Source organism: Myotis brandtii, unplaced genomic scaffold, assembly GCF_000412655.1.
Source record: "Myotis brandtii unplaced genomic scaffold, ASM41265v1 scaffold806, whole genome shotgun sequence".
In the NCBI taxonomy this organism is placed as follows: Eukaryota; Metazoa; Chordata; class Mammalia; order Chiroptera; family Vespertilionidae; genus Myotis; species Myotis brandtii.
Genome location: NW_005371249.1, coordinates 1,059,472 through 1,073,841, shown reverse-complemented (window position 1 = coordinate 1,073,841; position 14,370 = coordinate 1,059,472). Strand labels below are relative to the sequence as shown.

The following is a 14,370-nucleotide window of genomic DNA, read 5'->3' as shown; positions in this document are numbered from 1 at the left end:
AAGAAGAAGAGAGGGAGGGAGGGAGGAGGAGAGAGAGTGAGAGAGAGACAAACATGGATGTAAGAGAGACACATTGATTGGTTGCCTCCTGAACATCCTTGACCGGGTTTGGGGATCCAACCTGCAACCCAGGTATGTGCCCTTGACCAGAAATCAAACCCATGACCATTCAGGGCCTGGGCTGGTGCTCTAACCACTGATCACACTGCCAGGGCTCCAGTTTTAAAATTATGAGTCAGGTGCATATCTTTTCATATGCTGTTGGACATCCACATTTTTCAATGAAGTTCATATTTATATTCTTTATCTTTTTTCCACTAATTTTCTTATTCATATCTAAAATCTCTTTAGATATTAAGGAAATTGGTGTTTTTTCATGTGTTCTACTTTTTCCCCCTACAATCTTGTTCTTTGTCTTTTTCCAAACATACAAAACACGTTTATTTAAACAGTCACTTATATTATTTTTCTTTGTCTCATCTTTGGAACAGATTTTAAAAGGCCTTCCCCACATTAAGATTACAAAAATATTTCCCTTTTTTATCCTCTAGTTTTATTATGGTTTTATTATTTTACATTTAAAATTTGATGATCAACTTGGAGTTTTGATGTAGAAAGTGTGGTATGGATCCAACAGGCCCACTTGTCCCAACGCCATTAACTGAAGCCTTTACTTTTTCCTTGGTTGTCTCTGTCACTCGTCACCGAGTCCTGCCTACCAGCCGACAGGGACCTCCTGCCACCTCAGCTGGACCCAAAGGCTCTGGCCCAAGCACCACCGTCAGCCCCCAGGGTCTGTCTGTGCAGCATCCGAGACTGCCTCCTGCCTGCGGACTGGACAACCTCCCAGCGCTGGCAGCTGAGTCCGTCCCACTGCTGCAGTCTGTCTGGGTCCCTCCATCCAGCCCCTTCTGAGCAGCAATCCCAGCAGTGACCAGCCACCATGAGAAAGAATAATAGTGACATGTATTGGTGCTTGCTGTATGCTGGACAAAGTCTAAGCACCTTATATGTATTAATGCATTGATCCTTACAACACTATGGGGTAGCTACTATCACCATTTTAGAGATTTAAAACACACACACACACAGCCCATAATTCTTAGATAATTTACACAACATTACCCAGCTAGTCAATGACAAGTTCAACCCCAGCAGTGGGCCTCCAGGGCCCAAGCTCTTCATCTTTACACTGACAGCTAAAGAGGCCGGCCCAGGCCTTCCAGAAAGGCAGCTGCTTTGCATACACCAGGCACCTTCAGCCTAGACCTCCTGCCCTCTTGACTCAACCTCTGCCTGGAAATCTGAAATGCCAGCAACGATCTGCCAGGAGGCCCACTCATCCTCGAGGCTGGAGCCGACCAGGGCTGCCTGTCGTACGAGGGGGATAAATCCCAGGCCTTTGAACACTCGGCCCCACACACAGGGGACCCTGAAATCACCAGGCCCCGTGACACGAGGCTTCCCTGCCACCCCTCCCGGCCCAGCCCATGAGGCATTTTCTCTCCTCCAGTTTCATCCGAGCAGTCTACAGCCGTGTCTCATCACAGCCACGACCCTGGCCCCAGCAGTCTCCTGCCCGACCTTTTCCAGGACCTCAGAACCTCATTAAAACAGAAATGACCAGTCAAGTCCAAAAGCACCAGGAAGCCATTCTTCCCACCACATAGGCACTCTCAATCTCTCCCTTTCTCTCTCTCTTTCTTCCCGCCATTTACTCCCCCGACTCCCCCCCCCCCAACACACACCCCAGATGCCCTCACCTGTCACGATGGGGTAGGTCTGTGGCCCAGGCACGCTGCTCCCAATATCGGCAGGGGTGGGGCTGGTCAGGTTGGCCTTCATGTCGTCCAGCCCTCCAGCCAGGGAGGCCATGGCTGAATACTCAGGGGTCTGAAAGAGATAACAAAACAGAGACAACTCAGCATCGAGACTCCAAGCACCCCAGCCAAATGCCACTGCCACATGCTGGGCTCAGCCACCTAGTTGGGCTGCCATGCCAGCGCCAAGGCCTCCAGGGGATTCACGGACGCCCAGGTGTTGAGAGGGCAAATTCGGCTCAACAGAACAAGACCGTATCCAGAGTCAGCGATCCTACCCAGGTGAAGAGGCGGGCAGGACCCGGTGCCACTTCCTAAGAATTCAAACCCCGCTCCTCTGTGGCCTGCGGGCTTCCCTCGCCCAGCCCCAGCCGCCAGAGACAACCATCACCAATGTGGGGAGGGAGGCATCAGCACCAAAAACAAGGCAGAAATAAGAGCCTTGTTGCCAAGAGGCTGGAAGGAGCCGTTTCTGATTCTGTGCTCTTAGACATACTAATAGAGCCGCAGAAAAAAGATTAACAAATTTGGGGCATCATCCCATCCAAACCTTTCACACGAGTAAACTGAGGCCCAAGGGGAGGAGGGCTTTGCCCAAGGACCACAGGGCAGAGTCCCAAGGCTGGGGATGGTTCACCATAACCTCTCATCCCCAATTCAATACATCAAACCAGCTGACAGGTGGCGAGTGTCTGGGAATTCTGGAAGCCTTGTAAACACCTGTATGCTGAAAACTGCGAGGCGCGTGCATCTGATTTTCCAAGTCCAGGCCAACCATGTGCGTCTGGCCCATGAGTCACGCTCCTGCCGTTAAGCCATGTCATGAAAGGAAAGCTGGCCATGAGTCACTTCCTTGGCATCCAAGCCGCCGTCAGAATGGTCTCCAGAGGAGGCGGCAAAGATGCCAGTGGGTCTTCCCATTCAAGAACGGACTGAATTACAAGCATGAGTGACAGGTCTCTTCCACCCAACCCCCAGCCTGTTTTCAGGAAAACAAATGTTTGCAAACACCTAAGCCAAAGAATGTAGCTGTGCGTGCCAAGCTCCGGTGTGGGGAGTTCCCTCCAGGACCCTGGCATTGTCAGTGGAAGACACAGCCCTGTTGGTCCAGAATTATGTCCTTGGCAGACAGGGGCAGGGAAGCAAGCAGTCTTCTGAAAGGACCCTGATAGGATAACGAGACCGAGCCACAGGGAGGGAAACGGAGGAGCTCTAGGCAGCGGGGACTCAGACTCGGGCACGTTCCTGGCGCTTTTCTCTGCAAATAAATTCGAAAGTGCTTCCTGGGTAGCTCCAATGCCAACCAGGGAGGATGGCAGCTGTGCGTGCAGGAGGTGCTGCGGGCACAGCACCTGAGGTGGAGTCCCGCTGAGGACACCTTGTCCCGTGCTCCCAGGGCCTGTGAGTCCTCTCCCGCACAGGCTGATTCTGACACGCAGAGAGCAGCAGAGGCCTGAAGCCAGCCCAGGCGCTTCTCAGGGAGAAGGACAAGATAGGGACACGCCTCCTCGACATCAGGAATCACTAGAAAGCTGCAGTGATTAAGACTGTGGGGGATTGGCACAGGGACAGCTAAATAGACCAAGGAAACAGAAGCGGGTCCAGAAACTGATCCGTGCATATGGGGAACCCTGACATATGAGAGCGAGTCCATATCTGTGCATATGGGGAGTCCTGACATATGAGAGAGGTGGTGCACAAATCAGCGAAAGGATGCTCTGTCTAGTAAACAGCGCGGGGTAGCCGTTATCCATTCAGAAACAAGGAGGGAAAAGAAATTGGATCTTTACACCAGACACAAAAATCAATGCCAGGCGGATTAGAGACCTAAATGTGGAAGGCAAAAGCATCTAATGTGGTCAGCTCCAGGTCCAGCCAAAAATCTTTGGATCAAGTCTGTCCTTCATGAAAAAGGAAACACGTGGCCCTGGGATGCTCACACAGTGTTCTCAGTCACTGCGAGGACAGTAGTGGCTCCCGATCATCTCGCTGCCCTACTCCAATGCCTCCTCTGCCAGGAAGTCCTTCCTGTCTACCGTTCCCCAAGAGGCGGGAGCCCTGTTGAACCCAACAAGTGGTGCCAGGGCATAATCTTCACAACCGTGTAAAAAGCTCACATTTATCAATCACGGGCACGTTCCTGGCGCTTTTCTCTGCAAATAAATTCGAAAGTGCTTCCTGGGTAGCTCCAATGCCAACCAGGGAGGATGGCAGCTGTGCGTGCAGGCGGTGCTGCGGGCACAGCACCTGAGGTGGAGTCCTGCTGAGGACAGCTCGTCCAGTCCTCCCAGGGCCCGTGAGTTCTCTCCCGCACAGGCTGATTCTGACACGCAGAGAGCAGCAGAGGCCTGAAGCCAGCCCAGGCGCTTCTCAGGGAGAAGGACAAGATAGGGACACGCCTCCCCGACATCAGGCATCACTAGAAAGCTGCAGTGATTAAGACAGTGGGGGATTGGCACAGGGACAGCTAAATAGACCAATGAAACAGAAGCGAGTCCAGAAACTGATCCGTGCATATGGGGAACCCTGATATATGAGAGCGAGTCCATATCTGTGCATATGGGGAACCCTGACATATGAGAGAGGTGATGCACAAATCAGCGAAAGGATGCTCTGTCTAGTAAACAGCGCGGGGTAGCCGTTATCCATTCAGAAACAAGGAGGGAAAAGAAATTGGATCTTTACTTTACACCAGACACAAAAATCAATGCCAGGTGGATTAGAGACCTAAATGTGGAAGGCAAAAGCATCTAATGTGGTCAGCTCCAGGTCCAGCCAAAAATCTTTGGATCAAGTCTGTCCTTCATGAAAAAGGAAACACGTGGCCCTGGGATGCTCACACAGTGTTCTCAGTCACTGCGAGGACAGTGTTGGCTCCCGATCATCTCGCTGCCCTACTCCAATGCCTCCTCCGCCAGGAAGTCCTTCCTGACTACCATTCCCCAAGAGGCGGGAGGCCTGTTGACCCCGACAAGTGGTGCCAGGGCATAATCTTCACAACCGCGTAAAAAGCTCACATTTATCAATCATTTACTCTGTGTAGGATCTTGACCTGTATCGTCCCATTTAATCCTTGCAATCACTCCATGCGGTAGTTTCTATGTCACACCCATTTTACAGATGAAGAAACTGAGACTTCTATTACAGAGGGGAAGTGGTTTGCCTAAAGTCACACAGCTTCTAGGTGTCAGAGTCGGGATTCAAACCCAGGTCCATCTGACTCTAAGGTTTTGACAATCTTCCTAATTATTTTCATACTATGATAGGCCCTGACCCTTTAACAGAGATGGAATCAACTTGCTAATACCAACAGCTTAACCAATGAAATCAGAATGGACTGGACCTGAAAATACCCAAGGGTCTCACACATAGATTCTGTTTGTGAATCTTTGTTTCCCACAAAAGTGGATATGTATGTACGGGGTGGCGGTGAAAATATATTTCTTGCTATCGGTCACAACCAGCAGTCTTCATTCCATGCAGCAGGGAGCTGTTGGGGAAGGGTCACTGTGTAGACTTCACCCTGCACGCACAGAATGGGACTTGGTCTTGGCGTGAGCCTCCTCACTTGCTAAGGTGAACCTTGGAAGCAGCTCTTTCAGTTCATGGCCATGTGCAAAGATGGGAGATCAAAATGCCTCTGAAGAGGGTCTTTTCCTAGATGGTGTCTTTGGAGGGCCAGGCAGCCTCTCAGCCAACTGTCAGCAACCCTGCACCCCTCCCCACCCGGCTGCCGACTTTTCCCCTTCCTGACTCCAGGCTGAACATCTGGGTCCGCAAGAGAAAGCTGCTATTTCCCCCCAAAACGCAGAGCCATCCCGGGTTTAAGAAGATTACAGGAGAGCCGCCATTAGGGACATCCTGCCTTTTAATTTCTTTAATGTTCACATGGAAGGGCCTTTTTGCTATTTAATTTTGTTTTTGTCAACAATCTCACTATCAAAGTTTTTCCGGTCACTTCAACAGTTGAGTTTGGATCATCTTTTCAAGGTACAAGGCCTTCAACTTGTGTTACACAGGAGGTGGGAGGTCCAACAATCCTATTGGCTGCCAGAAGGTAAAGTGGGCTTCCCTGAGAGCTGGGGCCGGGGCTCAGCAGGACTTGGAAGCCAGCCCTCGCTGCCCTTTTCCGTCTGTGGCTCCCACTACTATCCCCTCGCAGGGCTGGCCAGAGCCCAGTCTCGCTTCTTTGGTGGGACCCACAGCTCTTCCTCGGCTCCTGCAGGAGTCAGGGGATGCTGTCATTTAGTTGGGTGTGTGGTGATTCCCTAAGTCCTCATCAGTGTCTGTCCCGCTGAGCTGCCTGTGACTTTTAAAGGCAACTGCATTCTCCCCAGACCCTGTGCTCCCTGACACTTCACTACTCAGGCTGCTCCTCAGCCGTCCCAAGCACAGTCCTACCTCTGCCTGGAGGGCCCATCTCACTCAGACACTGAACTCCTACATTGTCCACAAGACCCAGCTCAAATGCCACTTCCTCCATGAAGCCATTCCTGGGCCCCACACTCCCACAAAGAAATCATAACTCCCTTGTCTATGCTTCCATACTTGCCTGTGTTTTGCCCAGATCTCCACTATCCCACCATATATAATGTTGGTCTATCTTCTCTAGGGTGCCTCGAGGAACATGAAACATCCCTAGAGCCTCCTAAGTGCTTGTTGAATGAATGAATGAATGAATGAATGAATGTGTGGTCCATTAGCATGACATTAGCCACAACAGTAAAATATTAACTAGGGAGTGCTTCCACAGCAGCTCCAAGTGACACACCAACCTTCTGCCTCTAGTTCTCCTCAAGTCAGGTGACCAGAGAATGAATGAATGAATGAATGAATGAATGAATGAATGAATGAATGAAGGTGTGGTCCATTAACATGACATTAGCCACAACAGTAAAATATTAACTAGGGAGTGCTTCCACAGCAGCTCCAAGTGACACACCAACCTTCTGTCTCTACTTCTCCTCAAGTCAGGTGACCAGAAAACACTGTCCCTTGTATATAGCATTAGTTAAAGCCCAGGCGAAGTACCTTCACTGGAATATCAGGCATTCAACATTGGTCAGAGGCGATGAAAGGAAACAGCCATACAAAAAACATCTTTTTTTAAACAGCCCCTCCCCACCCCCATATGCTCATTAGGATATTCAAATTCCATATCAATCCCTCCTACAGTTCATTACCAGGAAAAACTTTTTTTTCCTGATGAATGGTTAACTTGTCTCTGATTGAAAATCAGGAACATTGGAAACCACTACATATCCCTTGGCTGCCAGGAAGCTCAGTCAGATTCAGTGCTCAATTGCCACAATCACATCATTGCTGGCACCTGGTGCAATGACCTTCCCCTTTCCTCTACAAAATTTCTTAACTTTTTTCAGCCTTAACTGACTTAGATACCTGTAATTGTTTATTTTGCAAGACACCTCAAGTCCTTTGTGAAAGTGAAGGCTGGGAGAGGTAAAAAGAATAACAGAAAAGAAAGACAGATGAGGAGAGAGAAACAGAGGAGAGAAGGCATTATTGGTGCCTTTTTTTTCTAATTACAGGAAGTTAAGGGCTGAACAGTGGGGTGCAGAAAACCCAGTTATGCACATGGGCACACATGTGTGTGTTGGTGCACCCATGCACTTGTGAAAAAAGCTCCCTCCCCCCTTGCCCATTGACAGTCACAAGCAATAGTTATGTTCCACATCCCTACGTCTCTGAGCTTTTGGAATTCTTTCTTAGGATGTCATTTTGGGCTTCTGCTCCCTTCCCATCAGGGCTCCCTGTTGCTGTCCTTGACTATGATCCAGGAAGAGAAATAAACTGAGGTCGCAATTAATATACTGTTCACTCCAGTGCAACCAGTTGGGATAAAACTTCTCTGCCTACTGCCACAGACTCCTGTGAGACCTCAAGGTCAAGACCACTGGGTAGGCACACCCTTCTCACAGACACCACGTTCCAGATGTCTGAGCTAGAAGGATACTCAGGGTCATCTTTCCAAACCAAGAAAAACTGAGGTCCAAGGGGAGAATAGACTTCCTTAGCTTATTTTATCTGAAGCATTTATGTCCTTTGACCCCATGGGAGAAAGGACAGTAAGCTAGGAGCGATACCAGGGGGTTCTTGCCTCAGCTATACTTTGTCACCGGTGTGACCTTCTGCAAGCTAGGTGAGCTCTCTGAGCCTCAATTTCCTCATTCAAAAAAATGAGATTTAAGTCTAACCCCTTGCTGCCTGCTTGCCAGGGTGACTGTGAGGGTCTGAAGGAGAAAAAGAAGGGTAGCACCTTGGAAACTAAGCAACATTAAAGCTTTCGGAATCCCAGAAGGGACTCAAGGGGGCACGTGCCTCAGGAAAGTGTATGCTGGGTGTCATTTGGGTCCCTAGGAAATTACCTGGAAAAGGACTGCCTGGGGCTGCACCAAGTATTGTCTCATCAGCACGGGGCACCACTGCCATAGCATGGAGGAGAAAAGAAACACAGACACGTGAGAAGGAGGGCAGCATGAAGGAGGGCAGCGCAGGGGGACGAGGCTGCAGGACCGGCTACCGCAGGTGGCCACCTTGGGCCATGAGGCTTCCCCATCACCTGCTGAGTTCCTCCACGCTCACTGCTGGGCCTCAGGTGGTCCTCAGGAGCTGGGCCAGTGCCAGGCCAACCACTCCCATCCGGAGGGACCAGACACCTGCCTGCCTACACACCTACCGAGAGGAGGACAGAAGCTGGAGTAGGAGAGGCATGTCCCCAGGGCCTGGCCTGAGGGCCTGAGAGTGAGGAGGCAGAGGGGTCTGGATGTCTGAGGCAGCCGGGGTGGACAAGGGTCTGTGGGCAGGTCTCTCCCTTACTGGCCTCTGCTTCCCCATCTGTCTGAGGACTTGCACTTGACCTCTAAGTCTCCTGCCATGGTTGATGCTCTCTGCCTCTGTAACGGGCCACATGACAAAGTAGAGACCCCCTCTTAAACAGATGAATACCCAGGCAAGAAAAGAGAGATAGAGAAGGTCCTATCGGTTAGAGAAAACTTGGAGACGCACCAACCAATCACAATATGGACCCTGATTCCAACAAACAAACTGTAAAAAATACAACCATAAAAATATATTTTATGGTATAATGAAACATTTAGAAATATAAACATCAATTGGGTACCTGAAGGCATTGTAGGGTTTGGTTATACTTCTTAAGGCCTCGTCTTTTAAAGAGTCATTTTGAAATATCTGCAGATGAAGTGACATGATGTCTGGAGTTGGCTTCACAATAAGGTGGGATTCACAAAGGTGGTACACCAGCCTGGCTGGTGTGGCTCAGGTGGTTAGAGCATCGTCCTGTGCACCAGGCAGGGCCCATACCCAGGTTGCAGGTTTGATCCCCAGTCAGAGCACGTACAGAACGGAACTGATGTTTCTCTCTCTCTTTCTCAAATAATTTTTTAAACCGGTATATCCATGCAACGGAATACTAGTCAACAATAAAAGGGAACAAGGTACATGTTACATCCTGGGTGGACCTCAGACGCACGTGAAGTGGAAGAAGTCAGATAGGAACGTCCAGAACTGGCAAATTCACAGACACAGAAAGCGAGCAGGGGTCGGCTGGAGCTGGGAGGGAGCAGGGCCAGCTGTAAACCCTCACGAGGGGTCTCTGGGAGGGATGGGACTGTGCTAACACTAGACTGTGGTGTTGGTGGTGGCACAGCTCTGTGAGTTACTAAAAATCACTGACTTGTGAGCTTCAAATGAATGAAGTATGTGGTATAAAAATTAGACTTTCATGAAACTGTGAAAATAAAGCGGAGTGTGGGGAGTGTAGGAGTATCAATGAAACAATACTAGTGTGAGTCGGTAATTGTTGAGTCTGGGTAAGGGTGCTTAGGAGGTGATTAGACTATGCCGTCTACTTTTGAAATTCTCCATAATTAAAGTAACAAAATCCAAACAACATGTATCCAACGCATGGCACCACTTGCCAGCATCCGTCAGCTGCCCAGCACACACCTGTGGAATAATGAGAGGACCCGGGAGGCCGAGGACAGCCGGGCACTTGCTCTTTTCAAGGCCTCTATCCCTCCACCTCAGGGCCTCCCCGGTTCCAAACACGAGAAGCTTAAGGCCTCTCGTCTGCCTAGCGCTTTCCAGTCTGCGAAGCCCTTGCAGGCCCATTACAACCTTGGGGATCCTAGGGTGTGGCAGACACAGAGACAGAGCTCAGAGAGGGGAGCCTCTGTGTGCCAACTCCAAGCTCAGTGCCAGGCCGCTGCCCCAGAAGTGATTTTGGAGGAGTCTTTGCCACCAGCCCTGAGGATAAAGCTCAGACACCTATGGGGGGACATCCTCTCCATGAAGCTCTCTGGCCACAGACCGAACTCCACTCCCCAGCTAGGGAGAGAGCTCTGGGTCTAAAGCAAGAAGGAAGAAGCGTCCACACTTTTTAAGCCCGGCTACACAAAACGGCACCAGCCAAGCGCATGCTCAGGGAGAGTTCTGTCTTGATGACAATGGATTGTACTGATTGGCAGGGAGCCCGGAGACCTGGGCAGACCCCGCTCCTCTCCAGGCCTCAGTGACGCCATCTGTCAAATAAGGGAGACGGACAAGAATTGTCCTTCTGGTTCCGAAGCTTCACCAGGTCTGTGCTCCACCCAGCTGGGTCCCCACCGTGTGGAACGGGTTTCTGCCTGATGTGGCTGAGGCTGGCCTTAGGCTACACTCTGTGGTTGGGGAGGATGTTGCCCATTTTACTCAGGCCCCTGAACCCCAGCACCTGTAGCCATCGGGGGAGGAGTGTGGCTGAGGAAGCTCACCAGCCCTGGGCCAGGAGGACAGGGTTCGAGTATGATGCTGTACTATAATTTTGGAAGATGTTATCCTTGGGGGAAACTGGATAAGGGTATATGGGACTCTCTGTATTATTTCTTACAACTGCATGTGAATCTACAATTACCTCAAAATAAAAAGTTTAATTTTAAAAAAGTGTAAAAAACAAAAAAGGTTTTAGCATTCCATCCCCACTAAACCTAATAAAGATGAATTAAACTTGGAAAAAAAATGTTTGTTGAATGGAGACTATGAATGATGCTTGCGAAAGTACTCCATAATCTACGAAGTGCTGCTGTTAGTATTAACTGGGCAGGAAAACTGCCGAGGATTCTGAATGGCCTCCCACTTCCAGGAAGCCTTCCCTGATTTCCTCTCCTCTGTGCTCCCAGAACACCTAAATGGATATATTTTCTACCACTGCACTTGGCACTGTGTATTGTACACTTAATTGTTTAGGGCCCTCATCCCCCAACCAGAGTTTGAACTTCATGAGGATGGGGCTGTGTCTCCCTCATCTTTGTGACGGCAGCTCCTGGCCCAGTGCCCAGCTCTGAACAGATCTGACATAAATGCCTGGGGAACGCAATGAACGGGGACAGGTACGATGGCCTGGCTCTGCCAACAGCACCAGAGGTGCTTCCCAGGGTCACCAAGAGGAAAAGTGATCTCAGGGTGCTTTGATTCATCAGAAAGCACCATCTGCATGAAATACATCCCCTTTATTCATTTGGCTCTCCAGAACTGTGCCGTGCCTGAGTCAAATGGTTTACAGTGGAATCTGGGGGCTTCCAAGAAGAGATCTGCAAAGTTTAACTGACTCATCTCTCCCTGTTCTGTTTACGGCCTGCCAGGCACCCCTCCAGCACAGCCACAAACACACTCCCAGGTGGTGGGGAATGGCAGGGGGCGACCCGGGGAGGAAACAGAAATCAGACATTGTGGTTTCTGTCTGGGAGAAACTTTTCCAGAAATGACTAAATAGGAGCCCCCCACCCCCTACCCTGCTCCCGGCCACTTAGAGAATCTTTGTGAGCCCAACTCTCAGGGCCCAAAGGAGCTCAGGGGTTATGGAGGCTGATCTTTATATGAAGCTTGAAACCCACCAGTGATGGGGAACTCACTACTTCCCAAGGCAGCCACTCCATGGCCACACAGCTCTGGCCATGAGAAAGTGCTGAATCTGCCTCTTTTAGGCCCCTGCATGTTAGTCTTGGGTGAGCTCTCTGGGATCCAGTTCCAGCAAATGTCCTCCCGAGCCACGGTGTCAGTGCTGTCCCCACCTGAACCCAATGCAAGGGCTCCAGTCCTCCGCTCCTCCTTCTGCACTCCCTGGCTGGGGCATGAAAAGCTTGCTTCTGCTTTTGCACTTCTTCACCTGGCTGACTCATCTGTTCCCACAGTCAACGCAGAGCTCACAACAAGTTCGTTAGAAATGGAAAGTGATTTTGCATATGACTTTTTTTTGGTAAATATATATTTATTTCAGAGAGGAAGAAAAAGAGAGAGAGAAACATCAATCATGAAAGAGAATCATTGATTGGCTGCCTCTTGCACACTCCACACAGCGGGCATGTGCCCTGACCAGGAATCTAACCGTGACTTTCTGGTTCATTGGTCGACGCTCAACCACTGAGCCATACCGGCTGGGCACATATGATTTTTTCAAGCATTCATTTTCTCCCACCCCTAACCAGTGTGCTATTTGCAAATCAGACTGCTCTGTGCTTATAAACCCTCCCTGGTTCCCCATTGCCTTTGGGTAATGTCAACCCAAGCCATACAGGCCCCAATCCAAACCCCAACCTACTTTTCCCACTTCAACTCAGACCTACCCTACGTGCAAACACTGCCCTCCACTTTAACCACACCACACCACACACACACACACACACACACACACACACACACACACACACACACACATGTCCCTTCACGCAAAGCCTTTGTTCACAGTTTTACCAGCCTCACCCTAGTCTAAATGCCTGTCCTCAAAGGCCCAGTTCAAATACCATCTCTTTCTGGATGCTTTCTTTGGTTGAAATAAATCATTTCCTTCTCTGAGTTCCCATGGCATTTTCCCCACACTGTTTAGGACATCTGTCCCATGCACTTTATTCTGGTCATTTGCCGCTGTGTCTGCTCTCCCTCTGAGATGATGGGGCTCCCATGGGCAGCATCCCCAGCGGGTTTGAAGCCGGGCCCCACCAGCAGGCCTGGGAGGACCTATTTGATTGGAGCTGAGCGAAGGAGAGAGGAAAGGAACAAAGGACTCTGGGCCACTCTGAACCTTGAGAAGAGAAGGCGGCCCTGGGCTCAGAGCATTCCAGCTCTTGCATTTGTCTTCCCAAATCAGAGAAGGCGGCCCTGGGCTCAGAGCATTCCAGCTCTTCCCAAATAGAAGAGAAGAAATGGCAAGGCTTGGAGCACAAAACTCCGCATCTGGAAGAGGAGAGAGGACTGCCAAGGCTCCTGAAGGATAAGGAGATGCAGTGGGGGGAGTCGTGTGGGGGAGGGAGGAGGGCTCCCTGTGTGGGAGTTCAGGGTCTGCTCAGGCTCCGCCTGCTTGTGTGATGAGCAGCTGCAGGTCCTGCTGTGGAGAAGAGGAGGGGCGTTCCAAAACAAAGCTCCTTCTCGGGCAGCCAAATGCCACAGGCCCCTTCCAGGAGGTCCATGGTGTGGCCTCTGTCCCTGCTACAGGGCTAGGAAGGGAGTAGGACAGGGAGGCCCCTTACCTCAAAGGAATGAACCCTCTTGGCTACCAAGGGGCCTGAACGGGGGCATGCAAAGGGGGGCCCCCCCATCCTAACCCGGATGCTCATAGTTCACTTCCTTTCGAACAGACTCCCAGCTGTAGGAGGACAGAAAGGCTATCCTGGGCCATACATGAAAAGACTTCCCTCTGTACTGTAAGGTCAACAGGGTGGGGGCAGAGAGGTAGGCCTAGCTGCCCCTCATCACCACCTACCTCCTCCACCTCCATCCTGCTGCTGTTGAGTGTGGCACGCGTGTCCTCCCCCCACCCCCCTCTCCCGTCCCTCAGGTCCAAGGCTACTCCTCTGCCCTTTCAGCTCCCTGTCAGAAAGAACTTGCTAACAGGCAATATTCTGCAAAGGCAAACAGGCAGTCTTGGGAGGGAGTACCTGCTTTGTCACCAAAGCTTGCTGGGGCCAAACAGAAACTGTACAGACGAGAAGGCTGAGAAGGCCAGGCGTCCTATGGCTAATTCAGACTCCTGGGTTTGCAATTCAGAAGACTGCCCGCTCTCACTTTAACGCTCACACACAGAACAGCAGTCAGAAGCCCTTGCACCTCCCGGATGCTTACTCCACACCAGCTACTGTTCTAGGTGCGAAGACACATTAATTTATTTAATCCTTACAACAACCCTGTGAAGTATCATGATGCCCCTTTTACAGAGGATGAAAATGAGGCACTAGGGGCCAAAGCAATGTGTCCGAATCACCCCAGCAGTTCGACTCCAAGTCCAAGGACTTCGACCCCAGCTCTCTGCCACAGCCATCAACCCCGCCCCAGTGCGAGGAGGACCCTGAGGGCCCAGCAGCTGAGAACGCTGTGGAGAGGGATGTCAGACTCCGGTATCACCTGATCCCAAAGGCTGTGCTCTTCGCTGTGATTCTAACGTGCCCCACAGGCCCAGGGAGAGGAATGGCAACTGCTAGGCCAGGTGCGCCTTCTCGTGCTTCCTGATCTCTTCGGACACCTACCTGCTCTGACCCATGAC

General features: G+C 50.7%; 1 protein-coding gene across 1 annotated transcript in view; it reads right to left on the bottom strand.

Annotated features, from left to right (window-relative positions):
• The window catches only part of PAX5 (paired box 5), a 161,486-nt gene that overhangs the window by 53,230 nt on the left and 93,886 nt on the right, over nt 1-14,370 (bottom strand). Inside the window, exon 7 of the mRNA XM_014531551.1 lies at nt 1,764-1,893. Coding sequence (XP_014387037.1) covers nt 1,764-1,893 — 130 coding nt within the window. The remainder of the gene's footprint in view (nt 1-1,763; nt 1,894-14,370) is intronic.